The sequence below is a fragment of the Trypanosoma cruzi genome, genomic scaffold (assembly GCF_000209065.1).
Source record: "Trypanosoma cruzi strain CL Brener 1047053516785 genomic scaffold, whole genome shotgun sequence".
Lineage (NCBI taxonomy): Eukaryota > Euglenozoa > Kinetoplastea > Trypanosomatida > Trypanosomatidae > Trypanosoma > Trypanosoma cruzi.
This window is the reverse complement of record NW_001849491.1, coordinates 78,346-94,314: the sequence shown is the minus strand read 5'-3', so window position 1 is coordinate 94,314 and position 15,969 is coordinate 78,346. Positions and strand designations below refer to the sequence as shown.

The following is a 15,969-nucleotide window of genomic DNA, read 5'->3' as shown; positions in this document are numbered from 1 at the left end:
CGCCCTTGTTATGTGGACGGGGTGATGGTTGCCATCGCGGACGCTCGCTACGAAACATCCAATGACAACTCCCTCATTGATACGGTGGCGAAGTACAGCGTGGACGATGGGGAGACGTGGGAGACCCAAATTGCCATCAAGAACAGTCGTGCATCGTCTGTTTCTCGTGTGGTGGATCCCACAGTGATTGTGAAGGGCAACAAGCTTTACGTACTGGTTGGAAGCTACAATAGTTCGAGGAGCTACTGGACGTCGCATGGTGATGCGAGAGACTGGGATATTCTGCTTGCCGTTGGTGAGGTCACGAAGTCCACTGCGGGCGGCAAGATAACTGCGAGTATCAAATGGGGGAGCCCCGTGTCACTGAAGGAATTTTTCCCGGCGGAAATGGAAGGAATGCACACAAATCAATTTCTTGGCGGTGCAGGTGTTGCCATTGTGGCGTCCAACGGGAATCTTGTGTACCCTGTGCAGGTTACGAACAAAAGGAAGCAAGTTTTTTCTAAGATCTTCTACTCGGAAGATGATGGCAAGACGTGGAAGTTTGGGAAGGGTAGGAGCGATTTTGGCTGCTCTGAACCTGTGGCCCTTGAGTGGGAGGGGAAGCTCATCATAAACACTCGAGTTGACTATCGCCGCCGTCTGGTGTACGAGTCCAGTGACATGGGGAATTCGTGGGTGGAGGCTGTCGGCACGCTCTCACGTGTGTGGGGCCCCTCACCAAAATCGAACCAGCCCGGCAGTCAGAGCAGCTTCACTGCCGTGACCATCGAGGGAATGCGTGTTATGCTCTTCACACACCCGCTGAATTTTAAGGGAAGGTGGCTGCGCGAGCGACTGAACCTCTGGCTAACGGAATCGACCACCGTCTGGACCAGCCGCGTATCGCTGGGGCGTGGTTGTGACACTTGCTGCCGCAGCTTTTTTGCCGCGCTTGGGCTGCAAGCGCCGGAAAAAGGCTCGAATACTTTTGTAGCGCGTCCTTGGTAAAAGCAACGGTATGAAAGATAAAAAACTATTCTCTAGTTTACTAGGAAAAAAAGTTTTTTTTTTTTTTTTTTTTTTTTTTTTCCGGCGAAAATAAAAAGCAAAACAAGGGAAAGCGGTACAAATCACAGTAGCTGACAATAAATAAATAAATACACATGTATACATTGCCGCCGCCTTATCCAACGGGTTTAAAATGCGTCAGGCACTCTCACATATACATACAAAGAGTGGGGGAGAGGGGGCGAATGAAAAAGAGATAGGACTCTTTGATATTTCTAGGGCTCACTTAATGCCTGGGGGTAAAATGGACTTCCCTGAAGTGCGAGCTGCTTGGGTCAAGAAGCGGGTTCTTCATATCCTTCAAATGCCGTGCCTCTTCTTTTTGCTGCCTTTGTCGACATCTTAGGTTAGCTGCTATCATATCCAAAACGCGGTTCAAATCGGCTTCCCCCTCTTGTCGCATACGCGCGCGCTTCTTCTGCCAGCGATCCAGCCACTTTTCCCACAAAACGATCAAATAGGAAGCAAATGCGGATCCTCGACAGATGCTACTATTTAGCAGACGCCTTGCACGCAAATTTGTCGCAACCCTCCCAAAGAGAAAACGTCTCATCTTTTGATTTCTTTTTTCTTCTTCAATTCTTAGCTGCCGAATGACTGCCAACATCCAAGGCGTCATCCTGTGACCATTCTGGAGAGATTTTGCAGCAGATGCGTAAGGTAATATGTTGAGTCTGAAGGCATCTTCAAAGAATGGTGTTCGCAGTTTTGCAGCCGCGGAACGAACGTTCTTCTGAAATTCAAGTCTCATCTTAGAAAGAGCAGTTTGAATATCGTATCGATACACTATTGGAGCCATGTCCTCTGTATCGCCCAAATTTTTACGTGGTTGGAGTTTCCGCAGATACTCCAGAATATTTCCTTCAAAATGTTTCGGTTGAGGAACAGTGTCGCGGCTCAAACCTGAATATCCTCTCAAGCCTTCTTGGCCAAGAGGGCCTAGAAAAGTCCCACGGCTAAGCGGCAAAAGACGAGAACGTAGGTCCGTGTGCCATCGACCTCCCCTTTCGTGCGGGAATGCCGCGGAACCAATCGATGAGAGGGGATTGACCCCCGTATATCGTTCCTCATCTTCTTCATCGATGCTTCCATTGTCCGCGGCGAAACGATCCATCCATGCCTTCCGCCGAATTACACTTGGCGTGTCGCTGGCACCTGTTGGGGTTCCTGCCGTCTCATCGTTTTCCCCCGCCTCCTCCCTCCAGTCTCTTTTTGGAGGGGGTTGGGGTGCCATCATGGAGCTCATTTCAGTATTGGGCACCCCCAACCGTGGAATCGATCTTCGAAGGATGCCCGGGAGTGAAATTATTTACCTTCTTCCCTGCACCAGATCGGCTTCCGTGATCCGAACCGCAGCTTTATGAAGTGAGCTTGGTGACGGCTGAAATCCCTGAGCTTTCGGCCGGGGGCGTCCAAAAGGGGCATTTTGAGCTTCACGATTTTGCTCGCGTTTGCCCTTTCGTGGAAAGAGTGCCTCAGCGATGTTTTCCTGTGCTGAATTCACAATGGCGTTGTAAAGCTGATTCTGCGTCCATTCCTCATCAGTCAGGGTAGAGGGGTGTCCTGAATAGCGCTGGAGGGCTACACCGTGCTTCTCAAGTTCCTCAAACACGCGCTGCTCCACCATTTCCCTTATCACATCTTCCGCCATTCCAGACACAAATGCTGCGCTTTCAGCTTCGATAGTCTGTTCCACCTGTCCGTCACGTTCTCGCAACACGCTAAGAATTTGGCCCAAGAGAGAGAAATATTTATCCATTTCAGAACGCATAAATTGATTTTCATCCCGAATTCTCTTCATTTCCGTCTTTAACACACGAAACGCATCGTGATGCCCTACCAGAGTTATACAAGTCTCTGAATTTACTTCATTTGCTGCAGTTTTCTTCCCCTGCTGCTCTTCATCAATGAACGTGTTTGTTGAGGCCCTACCAATTGTCAAACATTCGGAGGTTTCATCAACTGGTTTCGCCTTCCGTTCGTCACCAGAGGACCAAAGAGGAACCATGGATGCACCCTTAGGTGTTTCCTTCCGGGTTGTCACCACCACTTCCTCCACTGCTGTCGACACGGGGGATAACACAACATTTTTTTCGTGATTCAAGTCACTACAGATGTCCCCTGCCGATACACGGTCTTGTCCATCCTCCTTACCAGATTGTGAGAGAAGAATTGCAGAAGATTCAATAAATGACGCCGGCTCAAAAACATCCGCATGTTGCAACATTTGGATCTCCGACTTTGCCGCGCTCTCAGAATCAAGCGCCTCAGGACTTCTTCTTGCCTTTTTTTTCGTCTGTTTACTCGTATCCGATAGGGATGTCTCGTCCTCTGCTGAGCCCACTGAGCTCTCACGGCCTTTGCTCTCTTCTATAGTGTCATTTACATTGCCATCTCCTAAATTTGCTGCATTCAAGTCGCCAGTACTTGGCAGGGAAGCTTCATTTTCCGGATTTGCTGTATTCCCTCGGTAAGAATCCCGCAGTAATACCATTCCGTGGCTGTCAAGGCTTTCGTTAGAGGAATAAAGATGGATGTCACTTTCAGACTGGTTCAAAGTCCTAACTTCAAATTTTGCCAAACTTAACACGTTAGGACCAACAGAGTCCTGTATTGATTCATGATTGGCAGCGTGCCCCACGTAGGAATCATAGTCAAGAAGGGACATGGCGTTGGCTATTTCAGCTTCCAGTCGGCGTTTCCACATCATACGTTCCGCGTGAAGCCTCATGAGCAGACTAGTCATGGGAGCTCGTTCCTGAATATATTTTTTTCTCGCTTCAGGTTCTGCAAGTGTATTCGAGTCCGCAGCTTCGTTGCTGAACGTCGTGACGCCGCTCTCTGATCGGGAGAGTACACTGGTGCGCCGTTGAAACCCAGTCGTTGCCTCCAAAGGAATATCTCCCTTCAATTCATCTGCTTCTACTCCATCGGTTGATACCCCACTGTTTGCTCTTTGGCTGCTGCCTGCGTGGCCGGTTTCACATATTTGGGTTGCCGTGTTGTTTTTTTGCTTGCCATTTTTATTGGAGGATTGCAGGTCCGTCGCGTCGAATAATCCCACCACCTGCCTCCGCGGACTGCCTGGGGTACGTGTACGAGGTGAATTTCCAGCGTGGGACATGCTTGTTCTTCTGTCATCATTGACAAAGGAGCTGGCCCTGCTGCTGTTGGTCTTCTGCTCTCCGTAGGCCGGTCCACGGGCCGATCTCCTAATTGCTGCAGCGGAACCGCTGGTGTCAACCCACTCAACGAAATCCTTCGCCTTCAACGCATTGCGTAGTCGCGCATTCTCTTTTTCAATGGATTTATTAACTGCAATAATTGCCTGCATGTCTTCATAAACTTCCTTCCTTTTCGCCGCAGAAGGATCCTCGGGATCCATCTCCTCATTCTCCCGCAGCTTTTGGGAATTCTTCAGCTGCTTCACGAGAAAAAACCGCTTCATTTTTGCAATCTCCTTGTCCTTGAGCCGCAGCATATCCATGACTCCTGCCAACTCTTCGTGCGCGGATGCCAGCGATACTTCTAGCGACGCAATGCGTTTTTTCTGCTCTGCACGAATATTTTTTAGATTATCAACTTGCTCACTAAGGGCCGCCTCTTTTGTATCCTCGCTGGAAACATTCTGACCGCGAGTATACACAAATTTCTTCAGCGTCTGCTCTATTTTCTCGTACGTGTCCCAATCCCCGAAGCGAGCGGTATTGGAGGGGTTTTCACTGAAAAGAATCCGAAAAATTTTATTCTGATTGCCATCAAGCAATTCCGCGCCCATCTCACGTTTCCGCTTGGCTATTTCCTGCTGCTGTGCGTTGACCTCCTCATAATTGGCGTAAATTTCCTCCAAGAGGTTCCACCGCTGTTCTTCAGTAGGCCGCCTCCAATGGCCCATTTTGCCTGCTTGAGTATAATTCATTGTGACTGTCTCTTCACACGGCCCTTTTCCTCCTGCCTTTTTTTCGTCGCTTTACTATTTGTACAAAAGAGAGAGGGAGTATAACCACCGAGAAACAAACAAGAACAGTTAATAATGCAAAGCAAATAGAAACAAAACATATGATCCACAAAGAAAGAGAAAGAGAGAGATATGTATGCGTAATAAGTAATATATATATATATATATATCGCCGAGTTGTCGTACCTTTTGCAACTACTAGTCTTTTAGGGATTTCAGGGCGACATCCGGAAACACATCCGTGAATGAGACATCCGCCACAAGATGAATATGGTGCGATGGATGTTTGCCACACGGCAACAACTGCTGTTCGTTGATGTGCGTTTCCTCTGGCACATCCAACACCTGATGGAGTGCTAGTGTCTGGGGTTCGTAGAAAACGAAGTCCTGCGTGCGATAAATGATGCCACTCGCTTTCAGGGTTTGTTTTCGCAATGCCAGCGCGTCCTGCCGCTCCTCTTCCACCATCATCGCCGTCGCTTCATTCCCCTCTTTTTTCTGCGTTTCACAGTCGTCCTCTTGCCCCACGGCAGGTTTAGCATCGCACGGTGCCTTCTCCGCCTCCGAGTTGATTGCTGACACCATTTTCCCATCACCGTTTTGACCGCCGATCGGTCTTCTCGTGTATTTGGCCACTTCGCGTTCTGCCCGCTTTGAGGCGTCGGTTTCCTCAAAGCAGTCACGGTTGCGTGCATAGTACTTCTGATACTTGGCAGAGGTCTGCGCATCTTCGTGAAACCACGTGGTCCATCGAGGTCCCCCTACAACATCGTGCATAGAAAAGAAGCGCTCTCGCATCAACTGCACACAGGCTTCTTCGTCATGAACGTTATTAAAATCGCCACAAATCGCATTAGACATGTGTGCACGGTCGGTGTCATTGCGATTCAGAGCATCAAGAACCTGCAGTGTTTGTCGTGCCTCATGCAAACGAATTTTTACTGCCTCCTCCGATTCTCCGGCGGTATATTGAACGCAGACGACGTTCAGTGTCATGTTGGTTATCTTGTCTCGCATGGCGACAACATGGGCAAAGTGTAGATTTTGCACCAAATCCTTTCCAGGCATGAGAATGGGCACAAAACGTCCCTTGTGAAATAACACCACATTTCCAATATCTTCCGCTTCTTCAATCTTGCCCTTGTGTCGCGGCAGCAGTGGGTTGTCACCTCGACGTAGTGCTCGAACTTTGTAACCTCGGCTCGACTGGTACAAGGTGCCATACCCGCAGTACCGGATATACTTCCACAGCACATCATTAAAAAACACGCGGTTCACCTCCTGCAGACAAACAATGTCCGGATCATAATATCTTATCTCGTTTACCAAATACGCTCGCCGGAAGTCTGGTTGAAGGAAGGGCGGCAGCTCCTTGTCGACAGAAGGGTCATACGGGTAATACGCATCCGGATCCGCCCCAGTTCGCGTGAAGCCCGGCACACGTGCCTGCACACCGTGAACCGGTGTCGTTGTGGCGTTTGCATTTCCTCCCGGGCTCCACGCGTCGGTCATCATATTAAACTGCATGAGCCGAAACCAGTCTCGGCGGGATGCGGATGTCGATAGACGTGAGAGAGGCGCTTTTACCCACTGACGCGGAAGTGACGGCTCGTAGGCTGGCTTGCCATCAATTGTGTCCATTTCTACCACAGCGGCCATTCTCCGCCGGATCTCCGCCGTTTCCCGTAACACATTTTCCGCTATACAAGGCTGAATCATGCTTCGTAGACCACTGTGCAAACCTTGCACAGGACCACCCGTAACCGCGGACCCATTATCAAAATTGAAAGTACTGCGTCGAAACATCTCTCATGCTCCTACACCGCCAACTGCCCCTGTCTTCCCCCTCCATTGTATATATATATATATATATACGTATTTACGTGTGGTGGGAGATAGAGGAGAAGGGGGAAAAACGGAATATAATAATAAATAAATAACCGAGGCAAGAACAGGAAACATACATGTATATACATATACATATATACGGATGGACACACACAGAGAGAAAGAGAGAGAGAGAGAGAAAGAGAAAGGGGTAATGGTAGCTGTGCATACAATCCGTGGGAAAGGTTAAAATGCGTTCATACTCATGAATTCATATTTCCCAGTGGTTTCCCTCCCCTCCCTTTTCTTTTTTTTTTCATCAATAAAGCAAAAGCAACAACAAGAAAAAGAAAAAAAAAAAAAAAAAAAAAAGCCCACACATAGAAAACTAAAATACAAAATAAGAGAAACTGTGGTAACCAAATATACCGCAGGTACATCTAACGAAAAAAGAAGAAGAAGAAAAAGACGAGGAAAAATAAACCAATTCTAATTTATTGTGTGTGCTTGTGGGTACATTTCACTTCTGCCATGGGCGCATTCTAATCGGGGATCCCATTTCCCTTTCCTTATGTTTTTATATGTATATAATATGTATATATACACTTCAACTTCATTGTGTACGTGCGTTTTTTTTTTTTTTTCTTTTTTTTCTTCTTCCATTCATTTGGTCTCTGTCTGTCTGCCCGTCGGTCTTTTTGTGTTTTCTTCTACTGCCCACTCTGTTCAAGCTGACGAGAGAGCGCTTCCTCCTCGTCTAGCATACTCCGCAGCCGCAACATTTCCCCTTGAAACTGATGGATAGCCTGCAGTTTGTTATTGAGGAGGTTAAGAACGTTAGTTACGTATGCATCAATATCCGAGTTCGGCATCTCTACCGACATAATCTGCGCAAATTCCTCTTTAATGATTTTCATGTCTTCATCCAAGTAACGACGATGGGTCTGCACACACACGTGCTCCAGCTTGACAATTTCGTCCACTACCCTGTCGTAGCGAACCCCAATGTCCAGGTCCACACTCTTTCGTGCCAACAGCTCTGCTTGTTGTTGCTGGTCATCAAACTCTCGGCCGCGCTTGTAACCAATTTCGCCACGATTGGTTTCTAATGCCTTGGCAGGCAAAAGACCACTTGGACGCATCACTCCTGAGCGCCGACTTCCCTCGCTTGTCCACGCAGCCAAGTTGGCGCCGTTGCTCTTGCATTTACCGCCGCCCTTGCTGTTGCCCTTGTTGCCGTTCTTGTTATTAGGGAGGTTCACCACACTCACTGGTGGTGTGGAAAGTCGGCCGTTGATGGATGGACGTGCTGCAGGCATGGGCGGTTTCTTTTCAAAGAGAAGTTCGCTGTGTTCGTTTTCTTCAATGGGTCGCCGCTCCCCGATGCTCTTCTTCAACTCCTTTACGCGATCCGCATAACGCAATGTATTTAAGGTGTGTTCGCAGCTGTTGCTCGCCGGTGACACCGCACCAATCATGACGGTACGACAGTTGCCTACAAACGAGTCTCGAAGCACTTCCGTCAGCTTCGACCCGCGAAATGGAACGTGGCGACGGTTAAGATCAAGCGATCGGATGCATTCCTTCAGTGCCAGCAGGCTCTTGTTGATTTGCGCCCCTTCTATGCGTGTCTGACGGTCGCAGTCCAGCGTGTCTGCGCCCCGCTCACTCCCGGCAAGGTCAATAAATGTAAATTTGCCAAACAACTTCTTGTCCTCGCGTCCACGGGCCTTGATCTCGAGGATGGCATGGGAACGAGAGCTTGTGTCATTGGCGCCTGTCGTGCCGCTGCTTCGGATGCGGTTTCCCTCCTCAATAAGTCGCATGATGCTACGCACGTCTGCTTGAAGGTGCTCCGTCAGCCCGCAGATGTTTACGTTCTGTTTGCCGTCCTCAAGGCATCGCAGCGACTGACGTCCATTCAACAGGTCATACAACTTTCCGCTATATATCTCATAGAAAGACACGTAAAGATCTTTGCCACTGTCAATGCGGGCGAACATTTCTTCCGCGGCGAGGGCGTAAATACCAGGCTCTGTTCCGCTCCCCAACATTGTGTGCGTCTTCCCACTTCCTGTCTGCCCATACGCAAAGCACGTGGCAAACCCGCCCTCAAAGACGGTGTCGATTAATGTGGCGGCCGTGCGACGGTACACATCGGCGTTCGTGGCCGTTTCCGCAAAAACTTCATCAAAGAAAAACCGGTGCGTATGCGTGTACTTTGTGAGATCCACCTTCTGGCGCGGCTCCGCAAGCAGAAGCTCATCCAGGCTATTCGTCGATATCACATCTGCAAAGCCACGCTGTGACTCAACAAGGTTCAAGGGCCGTTTTCGAACTGCCACGACAATGCGGCTTTTACGCCGTTTGATCTCCCGACTGTCGGCGGACTTTGTTAAGACCGTCGTGCCGCGCTCTGTGTACTGCCTTTCCCTGCTTTCCTTTTCATCCGAGAGTTCATCTATGTCTGCTGACATTGTTGGCCTTACTGAAAACGTTGGCATCATCATCAGGGAATCCTCGGGCGACGAGGGCTTTATTCTCCCATTCGCCTCCCGTCGAAGGTGCTGTATTGCCTGGTACAAATGGATCTTCTCATCATCGGTGACGCCGTAGTTGCGGTACTGGTCAATGTGAAGTGACAAGAGGTCATCACACGACATTCCGGCGTCCATAAATCTTCCAATGAGGTGACCAATTGAGTACCGCTCAAGCACCTCCACCAACTGAAGCTCCCATGAAGACATCTGTACACCACCGACACCACATGACAAAAAAGGAGAATTAAAGAAACAGACAGTAAATAAATGATGACAAAACCATGAGGGCCCACTGTGCTCATAAACAACAACAACAACAACAAAATCGGGTTGATTCCCTTTCAATTCCACAGAATGTGAGGAAATAAACCGGGGAAAAAAAAAAGGAAGTGAAGAGGAAAAAGAACATGTCTCTTGTCAACACAAGCACACACACACACACAAAAAAAACCCGATTGGCTATGCGGTGGGCTGCTCCAGCCATCGACACCGCTCATCCCCGCGCCAACGCCCATTCCTTACATCTCCGGGCACATCGTCACAGCCACTCTCGTGCCGCCAGAAAAGAACCGTAAAAAGAAATGAGAGGACGCAATCCAGCAGGGCACAAACAGCGCGGTGTCCCGAGTGCCCGCAGAGCAGCCAAATTTCTCCCAAGAAGAATGACGAAAGGCACGAAAGCCTGCGCAGCCAAAAGGATTCCGTCTCTCAACCGCCTTCCCGGCGTAAATCCGCGGGTGCCGCATGCGGCCGTTGACGTTTGCCGCCCGGGCTGCCAAGAGCCCCGCCCTGCTGACGGTTCAGCCCCACACGTCGCACGACAATTTCAAAGGCCCGAAAGCCACGACTCGGTGAGTGGTCATCATTTGCCGTTCCGAATGAAAATAAAGTTTCAGGGAATCGATTCCCTCCCCCCGTCGGTCTCCCCGACAGACGATATTCAACCTCAACACTCCAACAAGCACTCAACCACACACGAACAGAAAAGCAGAGAGAAAGAAGAAAACAAAATATTTGAGGCATTCCTCCGTCTCGCAAGCAAAAAGAAAAAGAAGAAGACGACACAAGGCCAGTAGCGCAGCCACATGTATGAGAAAAAATTGACATCCATTTTTTATTCGCCCTTTTCTTCACAGACGCTCCCCTAAGATATGTGCCACGTTGGTGCAGCTGGAAAGCCGCAACCCCCTTTTCCTTCTTATCCTCCTTCGTGAGGATACACACGCAGGAGAAGCGACGCACACGAAGCAAAAGAAGCAGAATGACAATGGAGAGAGAGAGAGAGAGAGAGAGAGAGAGAGAGAGAGAGAGAGAGGAAGAGAGAAGAAACGACAACTGCAGCACAGAGAAATGCCCACACCGTCAAGCACCATTTCCCACAGAAAATACTGACATACCCCGTTACAACCGCAGCGCCACTTTTTAAAGACTAAAAAAAAAGGGGGGGGGGGGGAATCATGCAAGAAGGAATTAATGTACTCAGGGGGAGGAGGAGGGGGGTCAAGAATAAACAAATAAAGAAAAATGTCTGGCGAAAAAAAATACGCAGAAATCCCCACGCATTGCGGAGGAATTTAATTAATTCACATCTCACACCTTCCCCTCCCCTCTTCATACCTCTCCATTCATCATTCGGTAGCGACAGGAACAAAAGAAAAAAAAAAAAGAGGGAAATCAGAACGACAACAACAACAACAACAAGAACAAAATGGTGCTCCCTCCTCCTTCCCTCCCCCTCATGTCCTCCAATTGTCAGGCACAGCAAATCTCTTACTAGTAGAGGCCATCATGCACGCTGCATCAAACACGCACCTTTCCATCCCCCACAGTAGTCACTCCTCCTCCTCCTCCTCTTCACATCACCACCAATACCACCACCCGAATAATTATCAAAAAGAGCAAGAAATAACACAAAGATGCCCACATCAAGTCGACGAAGAAGACGCACTACTGTTGTCTTTTTTGTTATCGGCGTCTTCTGCTATTTCTTGCTTCTTTTGGAGGATGGCTGCCTTCTTTGCCGCAATTGCCTCCCGCAATTTGCGCAGTGTCGCTTCGCGTTGCTCGATTATATTTGCTCGCTCCTTCAACAGCTCCTCACGCTTTCGTTCGAGCTCACGCTTCTTTCGAAGTTCCAAAATACGACTCTGCAGCTCGGACTCAACGCCGCCAGTTGCCTCACGTTGCTGCAGCGGTATGAGAATGGTGCGGGCATGTTCCCAGACGACATCCATTTTCAAACACCCCTCCCTATACTTCAATTCGTCCACCTGATCGGAGTCCAGCTGTGCCACCTGCTCAATGGTCCATATGTTTCGCTCAATCAGCTTCTTGGTGGTGTGCGTGCCGCAGCAATCAAGCCACGCGACAAATGTACCCGGCGTGACATCGGGCGCACACTCCAAGTGAATTAACCACCAGCGGCGATCTTCGTTTGTGACACGTCCACCCGTTGCTATGCTCCGCGCACACGTGGCGACAAGTGATTTCAAGCAAAACGCCGTGATCCTACGCATCCTATTTATTTATTTACTTATTTATTTATTATTTTCTTTTATTTTTATTTTATGGATCACATAAAAGAAATGAAAACCAAATATGAGGCGTAAAAAAAGGGTAATAAACGCATTTAAACCAAAAATAGAAATAAATACAGGCCAGGGCAAGACACAACCAAAAACCAGCAACAAAGAACAGCAAGGAAGTAGAAGGAGACACAAATATATATATATATAAAGAAGCAGCTGGTATGTATATATGTATGTACATATACATATATATATGTAAAGGAGAGGATGGGAACACGCCAGGTCTTCCCTCATCCTTTTCCACTATCTCCTTCCCACCTAAACAAGAACAATAAAAATAACAGCACACACACAAAAAAAAAAAAAAAAAATACGAATAAACAGTTGGACAAGACGTGCTTCGCTCTGTTCTAACTTCATGTACACAAATTCTCTTTCCTCTCCAGCACCTCTTAACCTTTTCTTCCTTTTATTTGTCTTTCTTCTCTTCCTTCTTCCGTTTCTGCTCCTCCGCCTCTTCTTCTTCCCATGGCATCAGTGGAAATTCCACCTTGTCCCTTGCGGGGTCACCCGCTTCCTTTGGCGGATTCGTTGATGTCGCATGGGGTTCCCTGGAATCAGCGGTAAATTCTTGTTTCGCTTCGCTTTTGCTTGAAACAGAAGCATGAATAGAGTCTAATGGCTCCGCAGAAGCGGTGCCTTGACCCTCATGATAATCGTTGCATTCACTCTCTTTTGGTAAAATGAAAGGGACAGGGTGTTTCTCCTTCCACTCCGCGTACAAAACAAGTCGCTCCCGCAGCCGTCTTAACACAACACCCGTCATTTTTAGTGTTTCCTCCGATAAGTCTGTACGTTTAAAGTAACCATCTAATTGCTTGACTTGACCTTGACAAGAGGTGGCTGCCGCCTCCACTAACATCTCGCCATACGGCGCCTCATCTGTGAGATACTCCACAAGCATGTCGGCCGTTTCTTGAGCAATTTTTATATGTTCAAGGACGGTCTTCTCGTCCACGCTCCCAATGGAAGAAATATCTCGTGCCTTTACTGCGGGTGGTGCATTGAGGACAGTAACTAGCATTCGCACCTGTTCATCGTTTTTGCACAGACCCAACGCAGCCACCTTCCAGAAATAATTGGCCCAAAATACTTCCTCCTTTATCTTTCCAGGAACCAGTTTGTAGCGCTGTTGCCGTATTCCAGGCGGGACCAACAAACCCGCGTGGACGTCGCGGTCGTAGTCAAACTGTGCGTGTGCGTTTGTAATAAGACGCTGGTTGATTCCGCACTGCAGCAAAAGGGCCTGTTCATCCTTTGAGAAGCCTCTGTTGGGGCCATAACGAAATGTCCCCTCATCCTCCACAATTTGCTCCGATATAAGGTGGCGCCACTCCTTCTCCCTCCCAACCCAATTCTCCGGCACAATGTCCCACGGCACACTTTGTGGCTCTTCCTTCACTACACTCGTGCCGTACTCCTCCCGTGTCTCGGCGTACGCCTTTGTCACCTTCCGCACCACCTTGTTCACCGAGTCGCAAACGGCATCCCAGACCCTAGAGACGGTCTTATTGGCCCATTCCACTGCTACATTCACGCCAGTTTGTATCGTTAGCTCCAATAACAATGACATCCCATCCCCCTCCACAAACTCGTGGTTGTTAAGGATCGTTGGAGGGATGAGTTCAGGAAAACACGCCTGCAGCTGCCCTGGCGCAAATACAACCGTTTCCGTCTGTTCTATGTTGTGGATGCCGGACTCATGCACGCGGTTCACCACTCGGACGGTGATGGAGCATCCACCCGGGTATGTCGTATCGTCACCCGTCGGGGGTGGAATCAGTTCGAGAAGCAACCCGATGTGGTCATCATCCGCCCGACCCCTCGCCAACATTCCTCGGATGAGGACGCAACGAAATTGATGCTTCTTCATAACGGGGTTTGGCGCCCAAAATGGCAGGGAACTCAGCTTGTTCTTGCGGTTTAGGTGCTTCAAGCCATTGACCGTCCACCGATGTGTACTCAACTCATTTGTGGGATTTGAGACAAGCTCGACGGACGTCATTTCCACCAAAGTGAAGCACAAGACACACACAGACACAGACGGCTAGAGAGAGAGAGACAGAGAGAGAGAGTGAGAGTGAGAGGGAGTAACTTATCGTATTATATATAATAATAATAATAAAAATAATAGTATTGAAATCTGGAAACAAAACGCAGACAAACAAAGATGAAAGGGACAGAGAGAAAGAAAGAAAGAAAGAAAGAAAGAAAGAAAGAAAAAAAAGATAATTATATGTGTTTACAAAAAGAACAGAAAAAGAAAGCAAAAGAGAAAGAGAAAAAGAGACAGAGAAAAAGAAAGGGAACATCACGATAAGAACGATGCCATGACATTTGATACACACCACCATCAGCTGCAGGAGGAGTTCATGGGGATAATACCCAATAATGATTTCACTGTGTCTGTTTCTGTGTCTGTCTGTGTGCGTTTAATTATATTTATATGTAAAATATATAAATAAATAAATAAATAAATAAATATAAATATGACTTCTGTTCCATCCGTGCCTCATCGCCTCTCTCCCAACTCCTCTAATAATGCGCACAAAAGCACACATGTTCAATTAAAGCATAAACTAAACATTTGTCCGCTTGTCACAAATTTCAGCACTCTCAACGGTGGCATCTATCAGCTTTACACAGGCCTCTGATATTAATTTAGATGCCAAATGCTCACGAAATGAAACTAAAAATGAATCTTCTCGCCTCGACTTATTGATAATCAAACCGACGGAGAGTTCGGCGGCACGAGCCTTGGCGGCAGCAGCTGCGGCCATGGCAATTCGCTCATTTGGCGGCATTGGCCCCACAGCCGCCAAATACCGCTCGAGTTGCTGAAAAGGAATGCAGTACCGTATCGTCAGCACCATACGGACATATCCATCCGTCACCTGGATGGCTTCCACCGTGCAGTCCACAGCTCTTCCCTCACCACACTCTTCAAGCACGGCACGTGGTAACGTGAAGACGCCAAAGAAGGAGGTGGGAGGGAGAACCACCAGACTTTTGCTGCTGTACAAGAAATACCTAATCATGCACATAAGAGGACGAAAATGACAGAAATGCGTCATATCGTCGTTTGCCCCCCGCTCCTTGTCCATTGAAGTTGTCAAAATGGTCTTTCGGCGTGTCTCATATACAATTGTGACACAGCTAGGGTACACACGGACAATGCATCGGCGGCAGATTCGTGCGAAAGAAAGAGCTCCAACGGTCACTGCGGCAAGAGGCAGGAGCAGAGCAAAAAACTTCGATTCCGCAGGGGGTGTAATGGCCAGTGGGGTGTGCATGCGTAAGGGCGCGGCTGCCAATTCGCTGCACGTGTGTGTACGGACGAAAAAATAAAGCTCTCGGCTGATCTTCTTCTAAATCCTACGCTGACGTGTAAAAGACACACACACAAAAAAAAAAAAAGGAGAAGAGAAAAAACACAAACACATCCCGATGCTCGAGTGAAGGCCCTTGGACGCTCAATTCTACCCCTCCCGCCTCCTTCAGTGTTCCTGCAGCCGCACATCAGCCGACGTCAAAATGCAGCAGGGAGGAGGGGTGGCCCCCACAATGCGGTTTCATTTCGCATGTGCCATCCGCCGCGGGGTGACGGACCAAAAAGCAGACGGGAGCGCCGGTAGCGAAAACAACAACAACACAAGAACCGAAACACACACACAGAAAAACGGAGCACTTCTGCCTTCATCCCCCGCATCCACAACAGCGGGTGCGCATAACAGGGGGACCAACCCGCGTGACAGCACCACAAGGGCCATGAGCGGGGCCACTGTGCAGAGAACTCTCCTCCCACCCATACTTTCCTCAGAGGAGCCTAAAAAAAAAAAAAAAAAGCCAGCCAAAACTAGAGAGAGAAGAGCAAATGGGGACCGTATAGCCTCCTTCGTGGGTGAAACCAAACAAATTCCATTCCCCTCCCCAGATGGAGGGGGAATAAAAAAAGCGCCTATAAAAGGACAACGGCGGTGCAAAAAAAAAAAAAAAAAAAAAAAAA

The 15,969-nt window shown here is 48.5% G+C and overlaps 7 protein-coding genes and 1 pseudogene across 7 annotated transcripts, besides 25 other annotated features; 1 reads left to right on the top strand and 7 right to left on the bottom strand.

The window, feature by feature from the left end:
• On the top strand, window positions 1-990 carry Tc00.1047053506895.80 (trans-sialidase, putative; the record flags this gene model as incomplete). The annotated part of the gene is made up of 1 exon (XM_803381.1): window positions 1-990. A coding segment is annotated over one exon (990 nt), but the record flags the coding sequence as incomplete, so codon positions are not given.
• Window positions 1-2,213: a sequence feature (heterozygous, Esmeraldo-like haplotype).
• Window positions 1,044-1,071: a microsatellite.
• Window positions 1,277-4,969, bottom strand: Tc00.1047053506895.60 (annotated as a pseudogene).
• Window positions 2,214-2,327: a sequence feature (areas merged during assembly that could not be assigned to a particular haplotype. This can correspond to areas where the two haplotypes were merged or to regions with more than two copies in the genome that were merged during assembly.).
• Window positions 2,328-9,942: a sequence feature (heterozygous, Esmeraldo-like haplotype).
• Window positions 5,159-5,178: a microsatellite.
• On the bottom strand, window positions 5,207-6,814 carry Tc00.1047053506895.50 (hypothetical protein, conserved; the record flags this gene model as incomplete). Its single annotated transcript, XM_803380.1, has 1 exon — window positions 5,207-6,814. One exon carries the CDS (start codon window positions 6,812-6,814, stop codon window positions 5,207-5,209), a length of 1,608 nt encoding a protein of 535 aa, XP_808473.1.
• Window positions 6,863-6,887: a microsatellite.
• Window positions 6,928-6,948: a sequence feature (AT_rich).
• Window positions 7,011-7,044: a microsatellite.
• Window positions 7,177-7,207: a microsatellite.
• Window positions 7,283-7,317: a sequence feature (CT-rich).
• Window positions 7,465-7,494: a microsatellite.
• On the bottom strand, window positions 7,546-9,582 carry Tc00.1047053506895.40 (MCAK-like kinesin, putative; the record flags this gene model as incomplete). The annotated part of the gene is made up of 1 exon (XM_803379.1): window positions 7,546-9,582. One exon carries the CDS (start codon window positions 9,580-9,582, stop codon window positions 7,546-7,548), a length of 2,037 nt encoding a protein of 678 aa, XP_808472.1.
• Window positions 9,679-9,698: a microsatellite.
• Window positions 9,943-10,044: a sequence feature (areas merged during assembly that could not be assigned to a particular haplotype. This can correspond to areas where the two haplotypes were merged or to regions with more than two copies in the genome that were merged during assembly.).
• Window positions 10,045-15,969: a sequence feature (heterozygous, Esmeraldo-like haplotype).
• Window positions 10,646-10,699: a microsatellite.
• Window positions 11,054-11,082: a microsatellite.
• On the bottom strand, window positions 11,301-11,891 carry Tc00.1047053506895.30 (hypothetical protein, conserved; the record flags this gene model as incomplete). Its single annotated transcript, XM_803378.1, has 1 exon — window positions 11,301-11,891. One exon carries the CDS (start codon window positions 11,889-11,891, stop codon window positions 11,301-11,303), a length of 591 nt encoding a protein of 196 aa, XP_808471.1.
• Window positions 11,894-11,921: a microsatellite.
• Window positions 12,124-12,161: a microsatellite.
• Window positions 12,360-12,429: a sequence feature (GA-rich).
• On the bottom strand, window positions 12,373-13,968 carry Tc00.1047053506895.20 (hypothetical protein, conserved; the record flags this gene model as incomplete). Its single annotated transcript, XM_803377.1, has 1 exon — window positions 12,373-13,968. The coding sequence occupies one exon, from the start codon at window positions 13,966-13,968 to the stop codon at window positions 12,373-12,375; it is 1,596 nt and encodes a 531-aa protein (XP_808470.1).
• Window positions 14,013-14,054: a microsatellite.
• Window positions 14,073-14,099: a microsatellite.
• Window positions 14,145-14,189: a microsatellite.
• Window positions 14,211-14,272: a sequence feature (CT-rich).
• Window positions 14,415-14,447: a microsatellite.
• Tc00.1047053506895.10 (hypothetical protein, conserved) lies at window positions 14,543-15,256 on the bottom strand (the record flags this gene model as incomplete). Its single annotated transcript, XM_803376.1, has 1 exon — window positions 14,543-15,256. One exon carries the CDS (start codon window positions 15,254-15,256, stop codon window positions 14,543-14,545), a length of 714 nt encoding a protein of 237 aa, XP_808469.1.
• Window positions 15,536-15,969, bottom strand: Tc00.1047053506895.5 (uncharacterized protein; the record flags this gene model as incomplete). Its single annotated transcript, XM_803382.1, has 1 exon — window positions 15,536-15,969. A coding segment is annotated over one exon (434 nt), but the record flags the coding sequence as incomplete, so codon positions are not given.
• Window positions 15,945-15,969: a microsatellite.